The 21,339-nt window shown below is 44.4% G+C and overlaps 1 protein-coding gene across 1 annotated transcript in view; it reads right to left on the bottom strand.

Moving 5' to 3' along the window:
* Positions 1 to 18,182, bottom strand: part of LOC111644957 (piezo-type mechanosensitive ion channel component 2-like) — a 40,092-nt gene extending 21,910 nt beyond the window's left edge. Inside the window, exons 1-23 of the mRNA XM_023393957.2 lie at positions 17,602 to 18,182; positions 13,726 to 13,815; positions 12,819 to 12,926; positions 12,458 to 12,500; positions 10,768 to 10,888; positions 10,225 to 10,453; positions 8,333 to 8,546; positions 7,940 to 8,087; positions 7,657 to 7,830; positions 7,396 to 7,510; positions 6,006 to 6,382; positions 5,353 to 5,458; positions 4,987 to 5,237; positions 4,411 to 4,559; positions 3,969 to 4,047; positions 3,773 to 3,867; positions 3,311 to 3,504; positions 3,072 to 3,229; positions 2,227 to 2,403; positions 2,035 to 2,148; positions 1,541 to 1,741; positions 1,261 to 1,465; positions 763 to 864 (exon numbers count right to left, since the gene is read on the bottom strand). Of these exons, the coding sequence (XP_023249725.1) occupies positions 763 to 864; positions 1,261 to 1,465; positions 1,541 to 1,741; positions 2,035 to 2,148; positions 2,227 to 2,403; positions 3,072 to 3,229; positions 3,311 to 3,504; positions 3,773 to 3,867; positions 3,969 to 4,047; positions 4,411 to 4,559; positions 4,987 to 5,237; positions 5,353 to 5,458; positions 6,006 to 6,382; positions 7,396 to 7,510; positions 7,657 to 7,830; positions 7,940 to 8,087; positions 8,333 to 8,546; positions 10,225 to 10,453; positions 10,768 to 10,888; positions 12,458 to 12,500; positions 12,819 to 12,926; positions 13,726 to 13,815; positions 17,602 to 17,665 (3,514 nt within the window). The 5' untranslated portion in view covers positions 17,666 to 18,182. The remainder of the gene's footprint in view (positions 1 to 762; positions 865 to 1,260; positions 1,466 to 1,540; positions 1,742 to 2,034; positions 2,149 to 2,226; positions 2,404 to 3,071; positions 3,230 to 3,310; positions 3,505 to 3,772; positions 3,868 to 3,968; positions 4,048 to 4,410; positions 4,560 to 4,986; positions 5,238 to 5,352; positions 5,459 to 6,005; positions 6,383 to 7,395; positions 7,511 to 7,656; positions 7,831 to 7,939; positions 8,088 to 8,332; positions 8,547 to 10,224; positions 10,454 to 10,767; positions 10,889 to 12,457; positions 12,501 to 12,818; positions 12,927 to 13,725; positions 13,816 to 17,601) is intronic.
* Between the last annotated feature and the right edge of the window lie 3,157 nt (positions 18,183 to 21,339).

Genomic DNA, 21,339 nt, shown 5'->3' with positions numbered 1-21,339 from the left:
CAGGTAAGAAGGGAGAGTTAGAATTGTATAAGTGAGGGGTGAATATGTTGTGTCGTAGTTTATGGTCCCGGTTCCGTTATATGTGATATTGTTTATAAACGTTAATTGGTCAGCGAAAGTAACGTACCGAAAACGGCTGTTGGGACTGGTTGCTTAGTTACCGCAAGCGAGTGGGAGGATGGAGAGTACATAAATAACTTAAAATAGATACATGGATTGATTTGATTAATTTGACAATGTTTGGTATACATGATTAGCTGACTGCGTATTCGAAAAACAAGTTGATATTGAATGTACATGATGAAAATGGTCCGGATTAGCCATACAACGGACGTGATTTACCGTTTGGATGTTAGTGTAAATGTTCATCATTTTTCTGTGTTCAAATCGAACACGTTCCGAGAAGGAGAGCACACACTTGAGTCCGAAATCACTGTGCGTGTGTGTGGCGAACGGTGATAATAAAGTATATGTTTGTTCTTTACAGGAGTAAATAAAAGACTTCAAATTAAATGTGTAGTGGAGGGCAGCTTCATTCTGCACCACGCTACATACACTATGTTACATGTCACTTCGTACATGCTCAACCCAAGTTACACAACAACACCAGGTGTTCTGGCGCAGAGTGGGCATGAAAGAGGCCAATCCCAGATTTTTGGGTGAATCTCAAGGTTCACTGACATTCCTGAGAGTCCAACATAAATAACATGTTATTTAGAATACACATTTTGTTTTCTGATGATGATGATGATGGTGCCTTACAGAGGAGGAAGAGTGGGTTTGGTGGCATCAGGTGATCAGGGAGGAAGAGCCATTTCACCACGTTGGAGTCCATGTTGGAGGACGGAGGTCTCCAGGGATAATCTGAAAATACATCCAATATTTTCAGGTTCTTCCTAAATTTATCAGGTTCTGCAAGAAATGTGGGTTTAATTAAATGAATTAATTAAATGAACAAAAAAAGTTTAACCTGACATTTTGTGATATGGTTTGTGTCTAATTTTAGGTTTGTTTTCAGTTTAACCCAAAAGGTTTGATCCTAATCTGCAATCGTGAAATCACTTTCATTGCTATTAGCTAAGCTGAGTACAAAGACTGGAGGCAGGGGGAAACCGGTATCTTAGCTCCATCAAAATGGAAAACATCCACATTCTGGCACTTTCTTTATCTTTTCAGAATGAAAGACTTGATGAGTATGGTAACAAGTTTTTTATTGTGGATTAAAAGATCCCAACATGTTGGCTTCAAGTGAGTTTGTACCTTTACAGGCAGCAGGAGGGAATCCTATGCACAGCAGGTACTGGAAAAACAACAACCCTGACAGGAAGTAGCAGTACTTGGGCCACACAGAGGCGATGCATTTCCTGCTGCGCCGTGACAGAACAGTGATGAGTCCAAAGGCGTGGCTTACAGCAAACAGATCCATGCGCTGACCAATCACATTCACAGCCAACAGGAAGCAGGTCTGAGGAGGAGTGTTGGAAAGTTTTTACTCAAGAAGGAGGTAGCTTGTTGCTATGCTAACGTGAATAGGTCTCACCTCCAGTCCAAATTTGTAGAAGAAGTAGTTGAGGAAGTATTTAACACAGCTTAGGACATTGTCGTCCAGGTGACGCCTCGTGATGTCATGAAACAGCGTTCTGGTGGGGGGCGGGACTTTGTTACGGCGGAGACGGTAGAGCTCCTGGTGTCGGTAAACGGTCACCTCGAATGCTAACAGCGCTAACATCATCAGGTTATACTGCAAAAACAAAGAAAAACCTGTCTCAAAGCACGATGCTAACAACACTACAGCAGCCTGATTAAAATAGTGTCGTGAACCTCCTCACACTTTAATTTCACCAAGAAACCTTGTTCAAACTTTATACAACTATCTAAACTTGACCATACCACCTCAGTTTCATCAGACGTCTAACTCTGGTGCTTCTCCGTCACAGGAGATTTGTCCCGTCGACACTTCAACTCTTTTCAGCATCTGTTTCATCTGAAACTTTTCAGCTTTAAATATCCACTGATTATGATGTCATTTCTCACCCTCAGGTAGTCTAGCAGTTTTCCCTCTGTCTTATGAAGCCCCAACCACTGGGCGGGATCAACGGGACCAGAGTACAAAACAGAGCGAGACAGGTCGATGCTGGAGTTGTCTGGCTACAGAGAGACAGAACAGGTCAGAGACATATAGACAGTGGTACTGGCAGATAATTATGATGTTGTTGCCATGGTTACCATGGTGCAGTTGGAGGAGTATCTGATTGGTTGGACGACATTGAGCTGGTACAGCATCTTACAGACGGTCACCACACAGGTCCAAACTGTACAGACTCCTGACAGCAGGGGGCGCCAGGCCCTGCAGGGCAGAGCCACGCCCACACACAGCACAAACAGCAGGTTAAACACACACACCTGGAGAGAGAGAGACAGGTCAGACAGTAAGACGGTGAGTCAGGTCAGACAGATGGATGGATGGTGAGACAGGTCAGACAGTAAGACAGACAAACAGTGAGACGGGTCAGACAATACAACTTGAGGCAAGTCAGACAGACAGACAGACGGTGAGACAGATCAGACAGACAGATGGTGAGGCAGGTCAGACAGACAGACAGAGGGGCAGGTCAGACAGTGAGACAGACAGACAGACAGATAGTGGGACAGGTCAGACAGTAAGAGACAGTGGGGCAGGTCAGACAGTGAGACGGACAGCCAGACAGTAAGACAGACAGTGGGACAGGTCAGACAGTAAGACAGACAGTGGGGCAGGTCAGACAGTAAGATGGACAGACAGTTGGTGAGACAGACAGACAGACAGACAGTGGGACAGGTCAGACAGTAAGACAGACAGATGGTGAGACAGGTCAAACAGTGAGACAGATCAGACAAACAGACAGACAGTGAGACAGGTCAGACAGAAAGACAGTGAGACAGTAAGCAAGACGGATGGTGAGACAGGTCAGACAGTGAGACAGATCAGATAAACAGACAGACAGACAGTGAGGCCGGTCAGACATACAGGTAGACAGACAAATAGATCATCATACAGTAAACCCGCCCTAGAGACCAGATCAGACCCTAACCTCCTTCACAGAGACCCAGATAATGTAGGAGGAGACAATCTTGACGATGTGTAGTTCCAGGAGCCACCAGAGGAGGCGCTGCAGGCGCTGGAGGGAGAGGAGGAGGCGCAGGAACAACACAGAGAGACGATCCACCACTAACCTCCAGGACACCAGCACTGAGCAGGAGACAGCAGGAGTCTGCTTCGTATTTCAATCTCAACCAGTCCGTCTCATGTGTGAAGATGCAATGTGTTTACCTGTTATGTGGTCAGACAGGGTTTCCCTGTCAAATACACACGGGTACTGTTCCTCCTCCTCTTCCTCATTTATCCACTTGTCTTCTGTCTCGTCATCTTTCTCTGTTTGTCCTCCTCTCTTCTCCTCCTCCAGGAGGAGCTGAGGGGCTCCGCCCACCGACAGGTCGACCAGGCTACCATCAGAGTGGACCAACCTGCAGAGAGAGAGAGCGAGAGAGAGACCGGTGAGGATGAGCAGGACAGTAAGGCCTCCTTCAGCTGTTGAGGGACATAACCCTTACTTACAGCAGAGGTCTGGGGACTAGTTGAAGCAGAGGTCTGAGACTAGCTATAGTGGTCTGGGGAGGTCAGCTGCTACCCAGCCATCTAAGAACTTGGATAGACAGTATTGGGGTATCTGGACACTGATTGGTCAGAAGGCAGTCGGACAACCTCTGGCCCGCAGGTAAATGTGTGTGTTACCTGGTGATGGTGCTGTTGTGCGTGTCTACCACAGTCTTCAGGTCGGTCAGCTGCAGGAAAGGCTCATGGAAGTAATGCAAGTGAACGATACACACCTGCAGAACAAAGACAACAACATGCTCTGTTACTGCAGCAATGATAGAAACATCACATCTGTTATGGCGTCTGTGCTGTTGGACTGTGTCTGAGTAAGCACCAGTAAAAATGCAGCAGGGATGAAGATCCTGGTGAAGAGAACAGGAACCGAGAACTTCTCTAAACCTACATCCTCCAACCTGAAAACACAGAGACAGATCGAAGACATTAGGGACAAACAAACTGGAGATATTAGAGAGTACTTGAATGTACCAGTGTGTACCAGTGTGTACCTGTGTGTAACTGTGTGTACCTGTGTGTACCTGAGTGTCTATCAGTGAGTACCTGAGTGTGTAACTGTGTGTACCTGTGTGTACCAGTGAATACCACTGAGTACCTGTGTGCACCTGAGTGTGTACCAGTGTATACAAGTGTGTACCTGTGTTTACCTGTGTGTATCTGAGTGTGTATCTGTGTGTACCTGTGTGTACCTGTTTGTACCAGTGAGTACCAGTGTGTACCAGTGAGTACCCGAGTGTGTAACTGTGTGTACCTGTGAGTACCTGTGTGTGCTGAGTCCAGTGTAGTAACTCCAGGTGTGGAGGGACGAGGGGAATTGGAAGGTGTAGACCAGGATCAAAACCAGCATTGAGTAAACCACCACAGCTACCCAGAAACCCCTGAGCAAGGTACGCCAGCGCTCATAGTTCAACTACAGAGACAGAGAGACAGGTAGAGACAGACAGGTAGATTTTGTAAATCCTTTTTTGTACTTTGTAGAACATTCTGACACCTTGTGATTTCAAACATCCAATCAGTGATCCAAACCAAACAGCAGCCCCACCCCCTGCCACAATTCCAACACAGGATTGGACAATCAACCTTCACTCTGAACCAGGTTTGACTGTAGTCCATATCTAAAGTCTACAGGTGTGATAGTACCAGCAATACATGTAGTACGAGTACATGCAGTATTAAATGGTGAAGAGCAATGCAGCAGAGATACAAGCAGTACATGCACTAATAGTACATCTAGTGCTTGTAGTACTTGCAGTAATGCCTGGTAGAGGGCGACACAGCGGAGGAACAAGCAGTAGTAGTACATGCAGCAATAGTACTTGCAGTACTTGAAGTATTACCTGGTACAGGGCGACGCAGCAGAGGAACATGACCATGTAGATGACTTTGTAGAGGACGATTTTTCCCTCGAAACTAACGAAGAAGAACATTGTTCCACAAACATAGATCCAGTATTTAACAAACATCCTGGTTACCATGGCAACCAGAGCCTCCATCTGAACTCCTCCTCCTCCTCCCCCCAGGAGCAGCACCTCCTCATACGAGACCTCTTCCTCCTTCTTTTGCAGACCCTGATCTGTTCTCTGATCCTCTGGGGAACGGGAAATAGAATCAGACAGACACGTGACCATCAGACAGACAGGTGACCATCAGATGGGTGGCCAGTCAGACGGACTGGTGATCAGTCAGACAGACAGGTGTCTTACCTTCCATGTGGACAGTGATGGTAGACAGCTGTGTGTCTGTCTGTCTGTCTTTCTTCTCAGTCACTGCCTGACGCAGCAGGAGCCAGAAGGTCAAAAGACACAACAACTGCAACAACATAATCAGATTAAATATAATCAGATTAAACCATTTGATAATCAGATTAAATACCCTGGTGATGAGATTATATTCTGTATTAAACAGATCATCAGATTAACAATACTAATAGTGCAGTAGTAGTAGTAGTAGTAGTAACACTAGTAGTACAGTAGTAGTACAGTAGTAGTACAGTAGTAGTAGTAGTAGTGCAGTAGTAGTAGTAGTAGTAGTAGTAGTAGTAGTAGTGCAGTAGAAGTAGTAATACTGGTATAGTAGTAGTAGTAGTAGTAGTAGTACAATAGTAGTACTGTAGAAGTAGTAGTAATGCAGTAGTAGTACAGTAGTGGTAGGACAGTAGCACTAGTAGTACAGTACTACGGTAGAAGTAGTAGTAGTACAGTAGTAGTACAGTAGAAGTAGTAGTAGTAGCAGCACAGTAGTAGTATTAGTAGTAGTACAGTAGAAGTAGTAGTAGTTGTAGTACTGTAGTAGTAGTAGTAGTAGTAGTAGTAGTACAGTAGTAATATTAGTATTAATAGTACAGTAGTAGTAGTACCTTGGAGGCGAGCTCCCTGCAGGGGTCATCTTTTCTGGGAAACAGTCCGGGGACTTCCTGTATGGAGGGAAAGCTGTAGACATACTGCAGGATGACTAGCAGGTTGCCATAAGCAACCAGCCAGGGTGATGACATCAGCGTGTACTGGCGACGCTCTCGCATCATCCAGAGGACACACGACCACAGCAGCAAGACACATGTGAGCCAGGACACGTATGTGATGGACCAGGCCATCATGGAGATCAGAGCACAGATGTAACTCTGTTTGAGGAGGAAGCTGAAGGCCATGGAGGCAGCACTGACTCTGCCCTCCTCACCCCTCACCTCGTCCTCCTCTTCCCATCCATCTCCTTCAAAAACACAGGTCTCCAACGTGTCTGCAGCATCAGAGAGAAAGGTTCTCACTGAAGAACTAGCAGCTAGAGTGAGGCGGCGGAACATTAATGACATCAAATGTCCAATCGTACATATATACTTTGATGTCACATAACTGACAGGTGGACGAGTCTGCTTTGTTTTCTACTTAATCCTTTATTTTATTTTATTCTGTACCTGTTACATAAACTGAACTGAGCCTTTCTCAGTACACAGTACAGAGTACACAGTATAGTACATAATACACCATACTCAGGGACAATCAGTTTCTACCTGAGACATCAGCTCAGCTTCAACTCACCTGACTGTAGCTGACTGTATCTGACTGTACCCGACGGTACCTGGCTGTATCTTACTGTACCTGTCTGTACCTGACGGTATGTGACTGTACCTGTCTGTACCTGATTGTATCTGACTGAACCTGACTGTATCTGACTGTACCTGTCTGTACCCGACGGTACCTGGCTGTATCTTACTGTACCTGTCTGTACCTGACGGTATGTGACTGTACCTGTCTGTACCTGATTGTATCTGACTGACCCTGACTGTATCTGCCTCTCCCTGCCTGTACCTGCCGGTCTGTGCATGGAAAATCCTCCAGAAGAACCAACACCTCAAAAAAAGAAAGGTCACGTTCACTGACTCTGGAGTGACGCTGAGCAGAGAGTAAGCAGCTAGACACAAGCGGCTAGTCAACTGTGACGGAAGCCATCTGTCACTCAAAGAGGCCACACCCTCAATTGTAACTTTAGTCCTTAATAAAATATAAACAGGTGACTTATATAAGCAGGTGTCATGAAGGATGAAATTATCTCTAGAGACTAAAACAGTTTTTGTACCAGGCTGTAAACATGTTTATTTCTGCTGTAAAGTTGGACATTTTAACATGGGAGTCTATTGGGACTGACTCACTGTTGGAGCCAGACTCTAGTGGTGATTAGAGGAACTGCAGGTTTGGTTACTTAAGTTTTGCCACTTGGCCTCTCCTCTGCTGGGATTCAAACCACTGACTCACCTGATTGGCTGACAGAGTAGTGAGGTATGGAGGAAACATCCAGTCCCAGGGCAGTGCTCTGTGTCGGTGGGACAAAAGAGTCTGAGGGGCTGTCATTGGTTGATGACAGCAGCACCTGATGAACAGAGACAGGTTTCCAGGTGACGACAGCTGTTTAATCTGAACAACAAAACCTGGAGCAACAGCAACGAAATTCACAAAATCTGATTATTTATGAAATCACAATTAAAAACATTTATTCATGTAAAAATAATTCTGTACATCTCTGCACTCGGGCCGATCATGAGCTCTCCTCCACAGCTCTCTCCGCCTGTCTGCTGTGATGTCAGCGCTGACCTCATCACTCAGGTTGGTGGTAGAAGTGATGATGTCACAGCTTGCTCTGACCGCTGACTCCACCCTCTCTATGCCCAGCTCCCCTTCACCATTGATCAGCTGAAGAAACACGTGAAACCCATCAGCCAGTCGGAGCTGAGGAACACTGACTCATCAGGACAACTATGTATATGCTATCATAACAGGTCAATCATGACATCATCCTCACCTGGTTCCTCCACAGACTGGCCACTGTGTGAAAGAGAAGCAGCAGCATCAGAGGACTGCTGAAGTGAAACCAGCTGAGCTCAGGGTTCACCTGCAACCTCCAGGGGGTGCCACAGTCCACAGAGACTGCTGGCACCAGACCAAACACACTGCAGAAGAAACACCAATAATCCATAATCAATCATCAGACCTTTCCATGAGCACTGGGCACCAGCCAGACTGCCGTCCAGACCGCCGTGCAGACCACCGTGCAGACTGCCGCGCAGACCACGTGATTGTAAAAAAAATTGATTAACAGGTTGTGATTCACTCTGTGTGAACATCAACGACCATGAGTGTCGCCTGGTCGAAGAGTTACCTGATGGAGGTGTGTTACCTCGTGGATGTGTGTTACCTGGCAGATGTGCAGTTGGGAGGCCACACCTCCTGCAGTGACGGCAGCTGGTAGCAGTAAAGGAGCAGGAAGTGGGAGGCAGAGTAAAGCAGTGACATCACAGACACACACCTGAAGAGGAGGGGTGGGACCTGACCAGACCATGCCCACCAGGTACACAACAACTGGAAACCGAGTAGGTAGAGGAGGGAGGAGAGAGAGGGGAACATGATACCTGGGGAGGAGAGGAGGAGGTGGGAGAAGGAGAGAGAGATTACCTTCCGATTACCTGTCTGAGAATCTCCACCTGAAGCTTGTCACCTGGCTGCAATGTTGTAAACTCATCACTGTTGGGTGTAGTTACAGGTGTAACAGAGCACACCTGTAACTGCACCCAACCACACCTGTCAGGGAATCTGCTGGATGAGGGTTAAAGTGTGCTGTACAGGTACTGATGAACATGGGGGAGAGCTTTTGTACACCTGTGACCCTGGGAGTTCTGTTGTCGGGGGCAGCAGCTCCTGGTACGATCACCAAAGGCAGACTGGCCCAGGTGAGGGGTCAGTTTATGGGGGATTTTATTATTCAACTTACAAATATTACATATATATTTGCATAAATGTAAAAAGAAATGTTTGGTTGTTGCTCTGTTGTAACATAAATCCTTTTAATTTGTCAGCTTATGAAACCCACATTCCTCCATCAATCAACGATCAAACTATCCAAGTGAATAAGGATAAATAAAAAGTTATGACATTAACTTTGTTCAAAACTTTTTTGTCATAGTTGAGAGGGGCAGAATAACGGTCCAACCAACAATTGTGAGCTGCAATTTCTTCAGCCACAATAAAGCTAGCTTTCACTGCTGCATTGTTTTTTGGTTGTGGCTCTCTTGAACACATCCTGCTGCGATCGCAATTTGCCTTTTAATTCTTGCACCATTTGTTGTTTTTCTTGAAGGCTCACTTTGGCATACTTAGCTCTGTGTTTGGTGTCAAATTGCCGACGTAGATTGTACTCTTTGACAACCGACACTGCCTCATAACACAAAAGACATGCTGGTTTTTCTCCTTGAAGCACAAACATATATTCGCCTTCCCATCTTTCTTGAAACAGCCTTCCATCTGCATCAACTTTTCTCTCAGAAAATGGCACTGATGTGGAAACACTGCAATCTAGTGGCGGGATGCCGTTACTTCACGGGTAACATGATCGGCATGCATTATGGGAAATGTAGTTTATGGTCAATGCACCCTTTGACTGATTTATTATAAGATAATCAGACCTTTTAAGCTCTCGCGGGCCACATGAAATGACGTGGCGGGCCACAGTTTGACACGTATGGTCTAAAGGGACGACGACGACAACCAAAGCCCCCGGCAGGACTTTGGTTTTCAGAGGAGGGCTCTTACCATATGTACCAATCAGGTCAGCGTCCTAGAGAGGAAACAGGTACATAGGTAAATTGTACTATTTACCAATATTCTTCATGTGAGGTGTTTAGGGACATCTAAAAATTGTAGTTACAGAAAATGACTGGGTCACCCTGTCCTGTTGTGGACACTTAAGACAGTCAAGATGAAGACAGGGTGAGGTTCTCCTGGATTAGGGACTGGGCTGGTTGTCTTGAGGGACTCATGGAGCAGCAGACAGGAGTTCAGTCCACTACCTGGACTGAGGGTTCAGAGGTCACTGAGGTGGTCACCAGGTGTGGGGAGATTCACTTGAGGACTCTGGACTGTCTGTGTCCAGTCCCAGTGGAACGGTTCAGGTTTGATAAAGTGGATGTGAGTGTTTCTGACTGGTTCTACTGAACCTGATCCTGTTTGTGTTTAACAGTAAATCAAAGCTAAATAAGAAGCAATCAGTTTTCTACTGGTTTCTATTGGATTCTACTGGATTCTACTGCTTACCTGTGAGGCCCAGTAGAGTTGTCAGCAGGACTTTTCCTCCAGTCGTTGTCATGTTTCCCACCATCTGCCTGGTTTTACAAACCAGTGACTCCAGTTCAACCAGAACTCTGTTTCTGCTGCCTTCCTCCTCTCCCTCCACCTCATCTTCCTGCTCTTCCTCCCCTCCGAGCACCGAGTCTCTCTCAAACATCAGCCCCTCCTCCTGATGCTCATCCTCGTCCTGTTGAGGCTGGAAACAGGAGAAATATTTAGATACCAGTTTAGTGCTGTCTGCTTGTCTGGTTTCACGTTAACAAACAGACTCCGACAGAACAAATAATAAACAGACTGAACCTGAAACTTAATCATTATACACTGTGTGTGTGTGCGTGCATGTGTGTGTCCTGATGCAATCACATAATAAGGTTACAGTTAATAAATAGCTTACTGAGTTACACACTAATAGACAGTAAACCTTGTTAAGAAACAAGAGGAGACAACTTAACAAGGTTACACCTGCTTCATTAGTGTGTGTGTGTGTGTGTATGTGTGTGTGTGTGTTACCTGTGTATGTGTGTCACCGCTTGGTCTCACAATCAGCCTCCAGGTCAGCAGACCGACGAACAGCACGCCGATATCCGGAAACACCTGTCTCACTACTGAGCCAACATCACTTCCTGTCAGACTGAGACAGACAGACGAACAGACAGACAGTATTTGAACCAGCATCAGAAACAGTTTTCAGATTTTTATCAGAATCTTTCTCATTTCGGGAAACACTTTACATTAATCTCGTGTATTGATCTGTATGATCAATAGCTGGTTCATGGGTCTATCAATAAAACAGCTGTATATATAATATAAACATATATTTATACTGAATAGTGTCATAAAGCAGTTATTACATGTTTATACAGAACAATGATCTGCAGCTCCTCCTGTCCTAATAAAATACTAAACCACATAAACTCAAACATAAGAACCTTCTCAGTCTTTTCTCTACCATCTGTAGGTTTCTACCCTCATACACAAACAGCTCAGTGTGTTTCTTAATATTAGACCTGGGTCAGACCAGATCTCGGGTCAGACCTCTGACCCATGACCTTGGTTTGATGATGACTTTTCTCTCAGATGTAAGTATACGTTAAACTTCAGGAGTTGCAGACGTTTGAGTTCTGATCCACAATCAGGAAACGAGGAGGCGACTGTGAACATGTGGCTTGACACAGTCTGTGTGTTACTGTGTGTGTGTTATTGTGTGTTACTGTGTGTGTGTTATTGTGTGTTACTGTGTGCGTGTTATTGTGTGTTACTGTGTGTGTGTTTATTGGTGTGTAGGTGTTTGCAGAGCCATGTAGTCCAGACAGAGAGACTACTGTCTGAACCTCCTGCTGCTTACACACAAACACACACACACACACACACACACACACTCACACACACACACACACACACACACACACACACACACACACACAAACACAGAGGATCAGATGTCAGCGAGGTCGTTGTGGTTCATCGTCGTCCTGCTCTGAAAGGACAGACTGCTACAACAACATGGCTCTTATTTTGGTAGTTTGTCCCCACTTCCTCTTTGTTATGTAAACACTATTGGCAGAGAATCAGACACTAAATTCAACCCTAGACTAAAAAAAACTCAATCTTCTTCTCTTGTCAAAACCTGGGGCCTACATTACCCACAATGCACCTAATGATAGACTGAGGTGTGTTATTCTGGTTGGTGCTACAGAGATGAGGTCTGCTGAGCTCACTCACTTCTAACTTATCACTTTTCAGCTGACCCAGGTGACATCACCTGAGGACAGTACCTGAGTACTAAATACACAGATGTAGTACAAAATACACTGATATAGTACAAACACATTTCAGACACAGTTAGAGACACGCCTCCTACATGTATGAAATTATACACCAATGTTTGACTTTTACAGGAGCTGAGTCAGCAGCACACACACACACACACACACACACACACACACACACACACACACACATGCACGGTAAACCACATGTCTGCAATCTGTTTGTCTTTGATGTGTCAATAAAGTTTAACTGGGAACAGACACTGTGTGTGTGTGTGTGTGTGTGTGAGTGTGTGTGTGTGTGCGTGTGAGGTGTGTGTCTCACCTCTCTGTCTGTCTGTCTCACCTGTCTATCTCACCTATCTGTCTCACCTCTCTGTCTTACCTGTCTGTCTCACCTGTCTGTCTTTGTCATATGATGTCATTCTTACCTCACCAGGCCAAGCTGACCAAGAGCTCTCTGCCATGACGTACCTGCAGACAGACAGGTAGAGAGATAGACAGACACATGAATACACTGAGAGACAGACAGGTAAAATGTGGACACAGACAGACAAGTGAGCAGACAGGCAGGAGAACAGACAAACAGGTGAACAGACAGACAGGTGAACAGACAGACAGGTGAGCAGACAGAGAGGAGAACAGACAGACAGCTGAGCAGACAGACAGGTGAACAGACAGACAGGAGAACAGACAGACAGGTGAACAGACAGACAGGTGAGCAGACAGACAGGTAAATGGACAGACAGGTGAGCAGTCAGATAGGTGAACAGACTGACAAATGTGTCTTACAGTTGTACTCAGGCTGCAGTGTTGCAGTGGTCAGCTGGAAGAAGCACTGTAGTAACAGGAAGAGGAAACTGGAGACACACACCGCCGTCACACAACGACTTGTGTTACCTGGGAGACAGAGACCTGACTTTAATTTGAAAAACTGGTAGGAAGTGATTTTAAAGAAAGCTGTTCCTCTGTGATCAAAGTTCATCATGTCGAAGTGTCCTTGGGCAAAATACTGAACCTCACATTGGCCCTGATGGCTGTTCCATCAGTGTGTGATTGTGATGTATGAATGTGTGAGTGAATGGGTGAATGTAACAAGTACTATAACGCGCTTTAAGCAGTCAGTAAGACTAGAAAAGCATTAAGTGCAAGTCCATTTACCATTTAACATTTGAAAAACAAAAAGTCATCACTGAAACACAGTTTCCTTTACATACAGAAAAATTACAACCCCCCCCCCTGAAACAAAAGGGGAACACAGGAAGTGATGTCACACAATGACTCATCACATATTCTGTACAAATGGACCCCCAAGAGATGACCTCTCTATTCTCTCTGTTTCCTCAGGAAGATCCTACAGGAAACAACCAGCATCCTGTCATCACCTGAGACCATCGCACAGTGCTCCACTAACAGGAACAGAGAGGCTGGGTCTGGTCTCTTTTCTGGTATTAATGTGACATCATGACTAAATAACATGTCATTATCATGATGTCATCAGTGAAACATCTGTCTAAAATCCAACAGCAGCTTGTGACAGATGTGAAACAGTGAGTGAAACATGAGCAGAAGTCTGAATGGTCACAGTCTGAGTCACATCTCCGTATCACACTGAAATCATTACCTCCGACACATCATTCGTTCATCAGTCAACACTCGTTTATTTGTTTTTATACCAGTACTGAAAAAGTATTGTTACCTGTGGTGGAGGAGGGGTCAGGCAGCAGTGGCACCAGCAACAGTAGGACAACATAGACCAGAGAGAATCCATTATACCGCAACACACAGGCTGTGAACACATTAATCAATACATGAGTTAATCAATCATCAGAGGGATTCTTACAGAGAGCTCAAACCTGGAAAATAATCAATATCCAATGACTGAAGTCTGAGACTAATTCAAAGCTTAAATTTGATCCAAAAATCAATCTGTGATCAGATTTAGGTGACATCACTCGGCTGTAATCTGAATGTGAACTAAACTGCTTCTAATCTCACTGTGACATTTATGGGATTTAATCTGACGTGAAGCTGCAGTAACTTCACTGTTTGTGTTTTCTGTGGATTTAACTGGACTGTGTAAACACTGCAGACAAAAATACACAACCATAACCACACACACATCACCGCTGTCAGTAGAAAACCTTGTAACTCCAACATGTCACGTGTTCCATAAACAGGAAACAGCGATGAATTAATGACCATCGCAGCAGAACTATTGCCCCCTCCCCATTCCATCCCATCCTTTAGAGTCCTCAGTAGTTCTTGTGTGTTTGTGGTGGTTTTTCTGGTCCTGCCCTTGAACTCTGGTCAGGATCCAGGATATTCCCTGTGGAGTTTCAGACCTCCAGTAGCTGTGAGGTTGTTTTTAATGAGTGGCTCCATGGTGTTTGTCTGATGCACGAGGACACATGAGTGCACATGGGTGATGGTTTCACATTATCACACTGATCTACAGGTGGAGGTGACACATGCAGAGAAGAGCTGCATTAAAAACATTAAAAAAAACTCACTGGGCATGTTTGTTAGAAACAAATTTAAATGTTTCCACAGAGCAAATTGAACAGCTGAACAAAAGTGATCACATGACTCGGACTCAGAAACTGAGCCACAGACGGCGACAGAAAAACTTCCCATCTCACAGATTCATAAACAGTGTGAAGATGAATGTCTTCCTTTGCACACAGACACACACACACACACACACACACACACACATATATACACACACACACACACACACACACACACACACACACACACATATATATACACACAAACACACACACACACACTCACACACGAACACGCACACACACACACATATATATACACACAAACACACACACACACACATACACACAAACACACACACACACACATGCTGTTTACAGCTAAGTGTGTGTGTAAGGTCGGGGGTGTGGGGTGGGGGGTGGGGGGCCAGTTAGGAAGAGTGCACACCCCTGTTCCTCCTCCCCTCCCCCAACACACACAGATTGGTTCCACTTTCTCAGGTAACAACATCTGGCTGTGTGTGTGTGTGTGTGTGTGTGTGTGTGTGTGGTTAGCAGTGTGTCAACACACACACCTCCCCCCCTCTCTGGAATGTGAGGCACTTTAAAGGGAAATTCCACCGAAAAACTAAATTTAAGGCTCCACACTGCTCCGTCCTGTAACATGCTGAAGAGTTTCGTAACATTGTTAAGAAGACAATCATCAGAAGCCATTATGTTGAATGAGAAATGCTAACAATGATAATAATGCTAACCTAATTTGAGGACATTATTTAAACTTTGTTTAACTAATTGGTGCTGCACAGAAACAACATCAACCATCAGTTTGTAATTCCTGCAGCAGCGCTACAAGCTATTTATATAATTATCCAGTCAGCCAATCACGTGGCAGCAGATCCAGGTGAGGAGCTTCAGGTAATGAGGAAACATGTTGGTGTCAGAAGCTGGTTTGATTCTGAAACTGCTGATCTAAACAGTCTCTAGAGTTTTTATTCAGAATGGAGCAACAACAAAAGCATCCAGTGAGCAGCAGCTCTGTGTTGATGAGAGGTCAGAGGTCAGAGGAGAATGTACAGAAAGGCAACTGTCACTCAGACATCCACTCTATCCAGTAGAACACCTTTGGGATGTGGTAGAACAGGAGATTGACAGAGATGATGATGACAGTGATAATGATGATGATGATGATGATGGTGATGATGATTATGATGATGATGGTGATTATGATGATGATGATGGTGATAATGATGATGATGATGATGGTGATTATGATGACGATGATTATGATGATGGTGATGATGATTATGTTGATGATGATAATGATGTTGATGATGGTGATGATGATGATGATGGTGATGATGATGATGTTGATGATGGTGATTATGATGATGTTGATGATGGTGATTATGATGATGATGATGATGGTGATTATGATGATGATGATTATGATGATGGTGATGATGATTATGATGATGATGATAATGATGGTGATAATGATGATGATGATGATGGTGATGATGATGATGTTGATGATGGTGATTATGATGATGATTATGATGATGGTGATGATAATGATGATGATGGTTATGGTGATGATTGTGATGATGGTAATGATGATGATGATGATGTTGATGATGATGATGATGATGATGGTGAATCCAGTTGCAGTATTGACACAGATAACTGGGAGGTTTGGAAACAGACTCCAGCAGCTCAGACCACTTTTCACTAAAACATTTGGTAAGAATTTTTTTTCTTCTTTTTTTTAACTATACCTTAATTATTTTTAGTTTTTATTTTATAAACATGTAAATAAAGATTTTGCTCAGGATCCTTCAAGTGTTTTTGAAGAAGGAAATTAAACTGATGTGAACCAAAAACAGGGCTGGAGCTCTGAGCAGGCTCCTCCCACCGGAATCTGGTCGTCAAGGAGATTCAGCTCACCTGGTCTGGTCTGGTGGAGTCCTGCTCTCCTCTGGCTTCCACACATTCTTGTGTTTTGTTTGTCAGTGTATTAATCTTCTTCTCAGTTGTGTGAAGTGGACTGACTGCGGTCCAGCCTGGAGCAGGGTGTGTTGGAATGTTGGAGGTAACAAACAGGATGGTAGGTCTATTTATATTATTTGGTCTACACAGTGTTTGTATGTTACATAACATACATACATAAACTTTAATACTGAGGACTGGATTGATATTTTGAAACTGAAATCATCTTTGTCAAACTCTGAATATTAATGAGTCCGAGGCTGTTTTTCTTATGAGGGTCAAACTGGGTGAAATGTGCTGAAGTATCTGAGCAGCACCATGATCAGAGCTGAGGAAAGGAGCTTCAGTGCTTCCTATCTTATCTCCTTTAGGAGAGGAAACACTGGAGCTTCTTTTACCAAAGGAAAGGAGAAATGCCATCCCACAACTCCTTTCTGCAGCAACATTTAAAATGACGCACCATTGTAGTTTCACCACAGCAGAGCCACATAAATGTAGATACAACAGAGCAGCTGTAATATGTTTGTGACACGATCCAGAACTGATGGAAATCCTTGTCTGATCAACTGAAACACAGATCCATGAATATAGATTTATTCTCTTTAAATCAGTCAGGAGTCATCATGAAGAACAAGCTGATGAATCTATAGTGAACAACATCATCAGGATCAGAGTAACTGTAGTACTGTCACTGTATTATTGTAACTGTAGTACTGTCAGTGTCATTGTCATTGTAGTACAGGATCAGAGTAACTGTAACTGTAGTACTGTCACTGCAGTACTGTCAGTGTCACTGTAGTACAGGATCAGAGTAACTGTAGTATGGAATCAGAGACTGTAGTACTGTCAGTGTCACTGCAGTACAGGATCACAGTAACTGTAACTGCAGTTCTGTAACTGTAGTACTGTAAATATAGTACTGTCACTGCAGTACTGGAGTATTGGACCAGAGTAAATAACTGTAGTGCTGTAACTGTAGTACCGGATCAGAGACTGCAGCACCGAATCAGTTCTTCCTCCGTCACTGCTGACCCACATCAACTCCAGAATCGTGAACTATAGAAAACTGAACTTACCTGCAGTCAGACTGAGGGGCAGCAGAACCCTGAAGACCAGACCCACAGCCAGCTCTGAGGACATCCTGAACCTGGCTCAGTCCACCACGAATCCACTGTTTTAATCCGTGTTTACACATCCAGATCTAAATCCAGTCCCGGTTCTGGTTCTGATTCACCATGAGCAGCAGCCCCGGGCTGTCAGAGCACTGTGTGCCCACCGTGGGAGCCGCAGGTCCGGCTAAGGGCGGCGACACACCCCGGTGACATCCTCCGTCCTCCGGTACTCAGACAGACAGATGCTGAGTGTCTCACTGCCTCTTGAAACACAGATGGGAGATTTTAATATCAATCTGTCTGTCTCTCTGTCCCCCTGTCTGTCTCTCTGTCTGGAGTAAAATACAAAAGTCCCCAAATCAGAAAAACTTTGTTTCCTCTCCACAAACTTCTTCGTCTGTTTTCCTGCAGGGAAAAACCAAACAGAGCTGGAGGATCTTTAACAACTTCTTTCTTTCTTTCTTTCTTTCTTTCTTTCTTTCTTTCTTTCTTCTCTTCTCTCCGGTCTGTCTCTCGTTGAAAAACACCGACGCTCTGAGACACTTTGACACGGGATCAGACCAATAGAAGCGGCTCAATCTGTTTTTAGGCCCTGCGTAACGAATGTCTGACAGCTTTCTCAGCCAATCATAGGGCAGGATGAGGATTAAATCATTTTAAATTAGAACCAGACCACGCCCCCACCAATAATCATCAATAATAATCAATAGATCGATGAATGTCTGTTTTTTTGTTTTGTTTTGTTTTGCTTGTTTGTTAGCAGGATTGTGCACAAGTTCTGAACTGATTTACTCCACCCTTGATGGAGGGATGGGTCATTGTCCAGATTGTGGTGAGATCCCTTTGCTTCATGTTATGAAAACATTTTTCAACAGGAAATAAAGTTTGACGATTATTTAATATCAAAGTGTAGGATGGTGTAGGTGGAGGGATATGCTGGACTGTGATCTGTTCTACTTCTCTGGGTGTTTGTCTCCCTCTGCTGGTTTAAACCTCACACAGTGGATAAAGAGTCAGTCTGAAGTAGATATTGTCTGAACTTCAGGTATGTATGAATCAAAACAAATAAAGTCATGAGCCTCAGTGAGGAACAAAGACGAACATGTGACCGTCACAAACTTGAATATCTACAGCTCATTCATGATTCTGACACGAGAAAACATCACAAGATAAATTTGACTTATTTTAGACTTTAGACACACATTGGAAGATAAATCTGTACACTCTCAACATATTTACTCATTAGCCATCGAGCTAACAAGCTAACTGAAGAACTTTAAGACTCGGAGGAATAAAATATAATCAACAAATAAATGGTATATTAATACAGATGAAGTCCATTAAAATTAGCTCCACCTTTACAAGCTGCAACATATATGTAGTGAACTTTTTAATGAATCAATAATTATGATCTGTTGTCTGTAAAAAAGATTTCTGGTTTGATTGACAGGAAGTGCAGAAACAGCTGAGCAATGAGCAACAAGAGAAAATCAGAAGTGAAATTAGAAATGGATCAGAAAATCACATGTTGCTGCTTCAGTATCTCTTGTCTCCTGCAGATCACACAACTCAGCAGATCCTGCACAAACCCAAAGTCCAGCATGTAAGGGCTGAGTGAACGAGGTCTGGACTCTGTGGAGGTGGGTCATGGTTTCAGAAACGCTGCAGAAGGACAGAACACCTGCCCTGTGATCCAGGTTCACTCCTATCCTGCAGGACTGAGGGCCTGAGAAGGAAATGTCACTTCCTGTTCTTCTGATGAACAGTCTCTGTCCACTTCACCTCCCAGTAACATGCTCCAGTCAGACTCTCTGTACTCAGAACCTGAGGATGCTCAGTGAACTGGTCTGGATTGTGAGGAAATGAAGAACCTGTGACCTTTCTCCTCCCCTTCACTGTGTTTGGATCCAGTGTGATCTGACATGAGTTCTGTAAGAACTCAGCTCTGGTCTTGGGCTCTGCTGGTGGCAGTAAAACATTAGTTTGTAACTTTAGTTACAGTCAGTGGGATCTTGGTCCATTTGTCACTAAGAAGGTCCTGTAGTTTATCTCTGAGCTCTGACACAGCCGCTATCATGTCCTCAAAGTACCTCAGAGGACAGATATGGATGCTGGGTGAGTCTGTGGCTCCACTGAGTGGTGACAGTGAATGGTAACTCTGTAGACACTGAATGTGATCCTCAGTGTGTGAGAGCTGCTCCAGCTCAGCCTCTCCTCCTCAGCTCAGTGATCTCCTGCTGCAGCTTCTCCTCCAGCTCTTTGACTTGACTCACTTCCGTTTTCTGCTGCGATCTGATCTGCTGCTCAGAGCTTCTTTTTTCAACAAGTCGGACCAGCTGGGTGAAGATCGTCTTGCTCTCCCTCACTGCTTCATCAGCCGAGCGACTGATGGCCTCCACCTCCTGTTGAAGCACCTTCACATCTCTCTGCCCTGGATTCTGTGTTAGATGCTCAGCTCTCTCTGTCTCTTTGTGTCATGGCCTTTATGTAGAGATGAAAGATCATAACATGTCCTGTTATAATGGTCTATGTACTCATCTCTCAGTCTGTATCTAACTGGACGGCTTGTTGTTGTAACCAGAAAAAGATGGTTAGATTTACAACTACTGATCTACATGGCAGGAGGGTTTTCCTTTCTCCTATGGACTTTTACTTTGAAAGTCCAAGGATGTGGACATGTCCATGTAATTTTTTTTTTACAAACCCATAGCTGCTCTCAAGTGTTGACTTGCAGACAGTTAGAAACCTTTGGCCCAGACCAGTGTCCTGTGGCACCACCTGTCATTATTGGTGTGGATCTGGTTTTTGCATGTAGACTGGGACTGGGACTGAGCCAGATGCAAAACAGGATTTGTTTGTAGTCATTCCCACAGCTCCCTTGATTGTGCTGACTGACTGAGGTACAAGTGACACCCCCCTCTCCTTAGTGTACACACAGCTTGTGTGTACACCTATTATATATTACCTGCTGTACCTGCAATGCACCCCCCACGTTAATGTGTTCAGATGTGACTCTGAGAAGAGTCTCTGAGTCTGTGAGTCTTTGTGCTGCTGAAGGTCCAGGTCTGTTACAGACCAGGTTTATTTCACCAGGGTTAAAATGTGGTCCAGAACCAATCTCCCCGACCTCCATTCCCCGACCCCACTGATGTTCATCTTGTCTGCGTTTACACTGGGAACTACAAATCCCAGAGTCCTCTGTCAGGAGACCATCATGACTGAGTAAATCCAAAACAGCTGTATGCCCCACCCCCCAGCCCAAGATTGAATTGTGTGTGTGTGTGTGTGTGTGTGTGTGTGTGTGTGTGTGTGTGTGTGTGTGTGTGTGTGTGGTGGGGGGGGTTGTTAATCTGTGTGGGCGGGGTCTGATGTGTCAGAGTAAAAACCAATAATCCATCCAAACAACAGACCGTACGAGAGAGAGAAAAAAACCCAAAAGAAATATTTTAAAGCAGTTTAACTGTCATCATCCTTCATCATCTTCATCTTCATCACTAAGCTGTGTGAATACCTGCACAGGTAAAGCACTTGTTCATATTTAATATACGTTGTGAGCTTTATGTGTGTGTTCCAGTGATGTCGCTGTTTTATGTCGTCTGATCCACTCTCCATCATCATCATCATCATATTAGATGTTTTGTGTTAGTTCATATTTCTACAGTAACTCTTTTTAACAGCCAGTGTTTTACAGTGTTAACCGAA

This window comes from Seriola lalandi, unplaced genomic scaffold (assembly GCF_002814215.2).
Source record: "Seriola lalandi dorsalis isolate HSWRI2012SDOR001 ecotype SW California unplaced genomic scaffold, Sedor1 jcf7180002054945, whole genome shotgun sequence".
In the NCBI taxonomy this organism is placed as follows: Eukaryota; Metazoa; Chordata; class Actinopteri; order Carangiformes; family Carangidae; genus Seriola; species Seriola lalandi.
The sequence above is the reverse complement of the archived record's forward strand: the minus strand, read 5'-3'. Positions and strand labels throughout refer to the sequence as shown.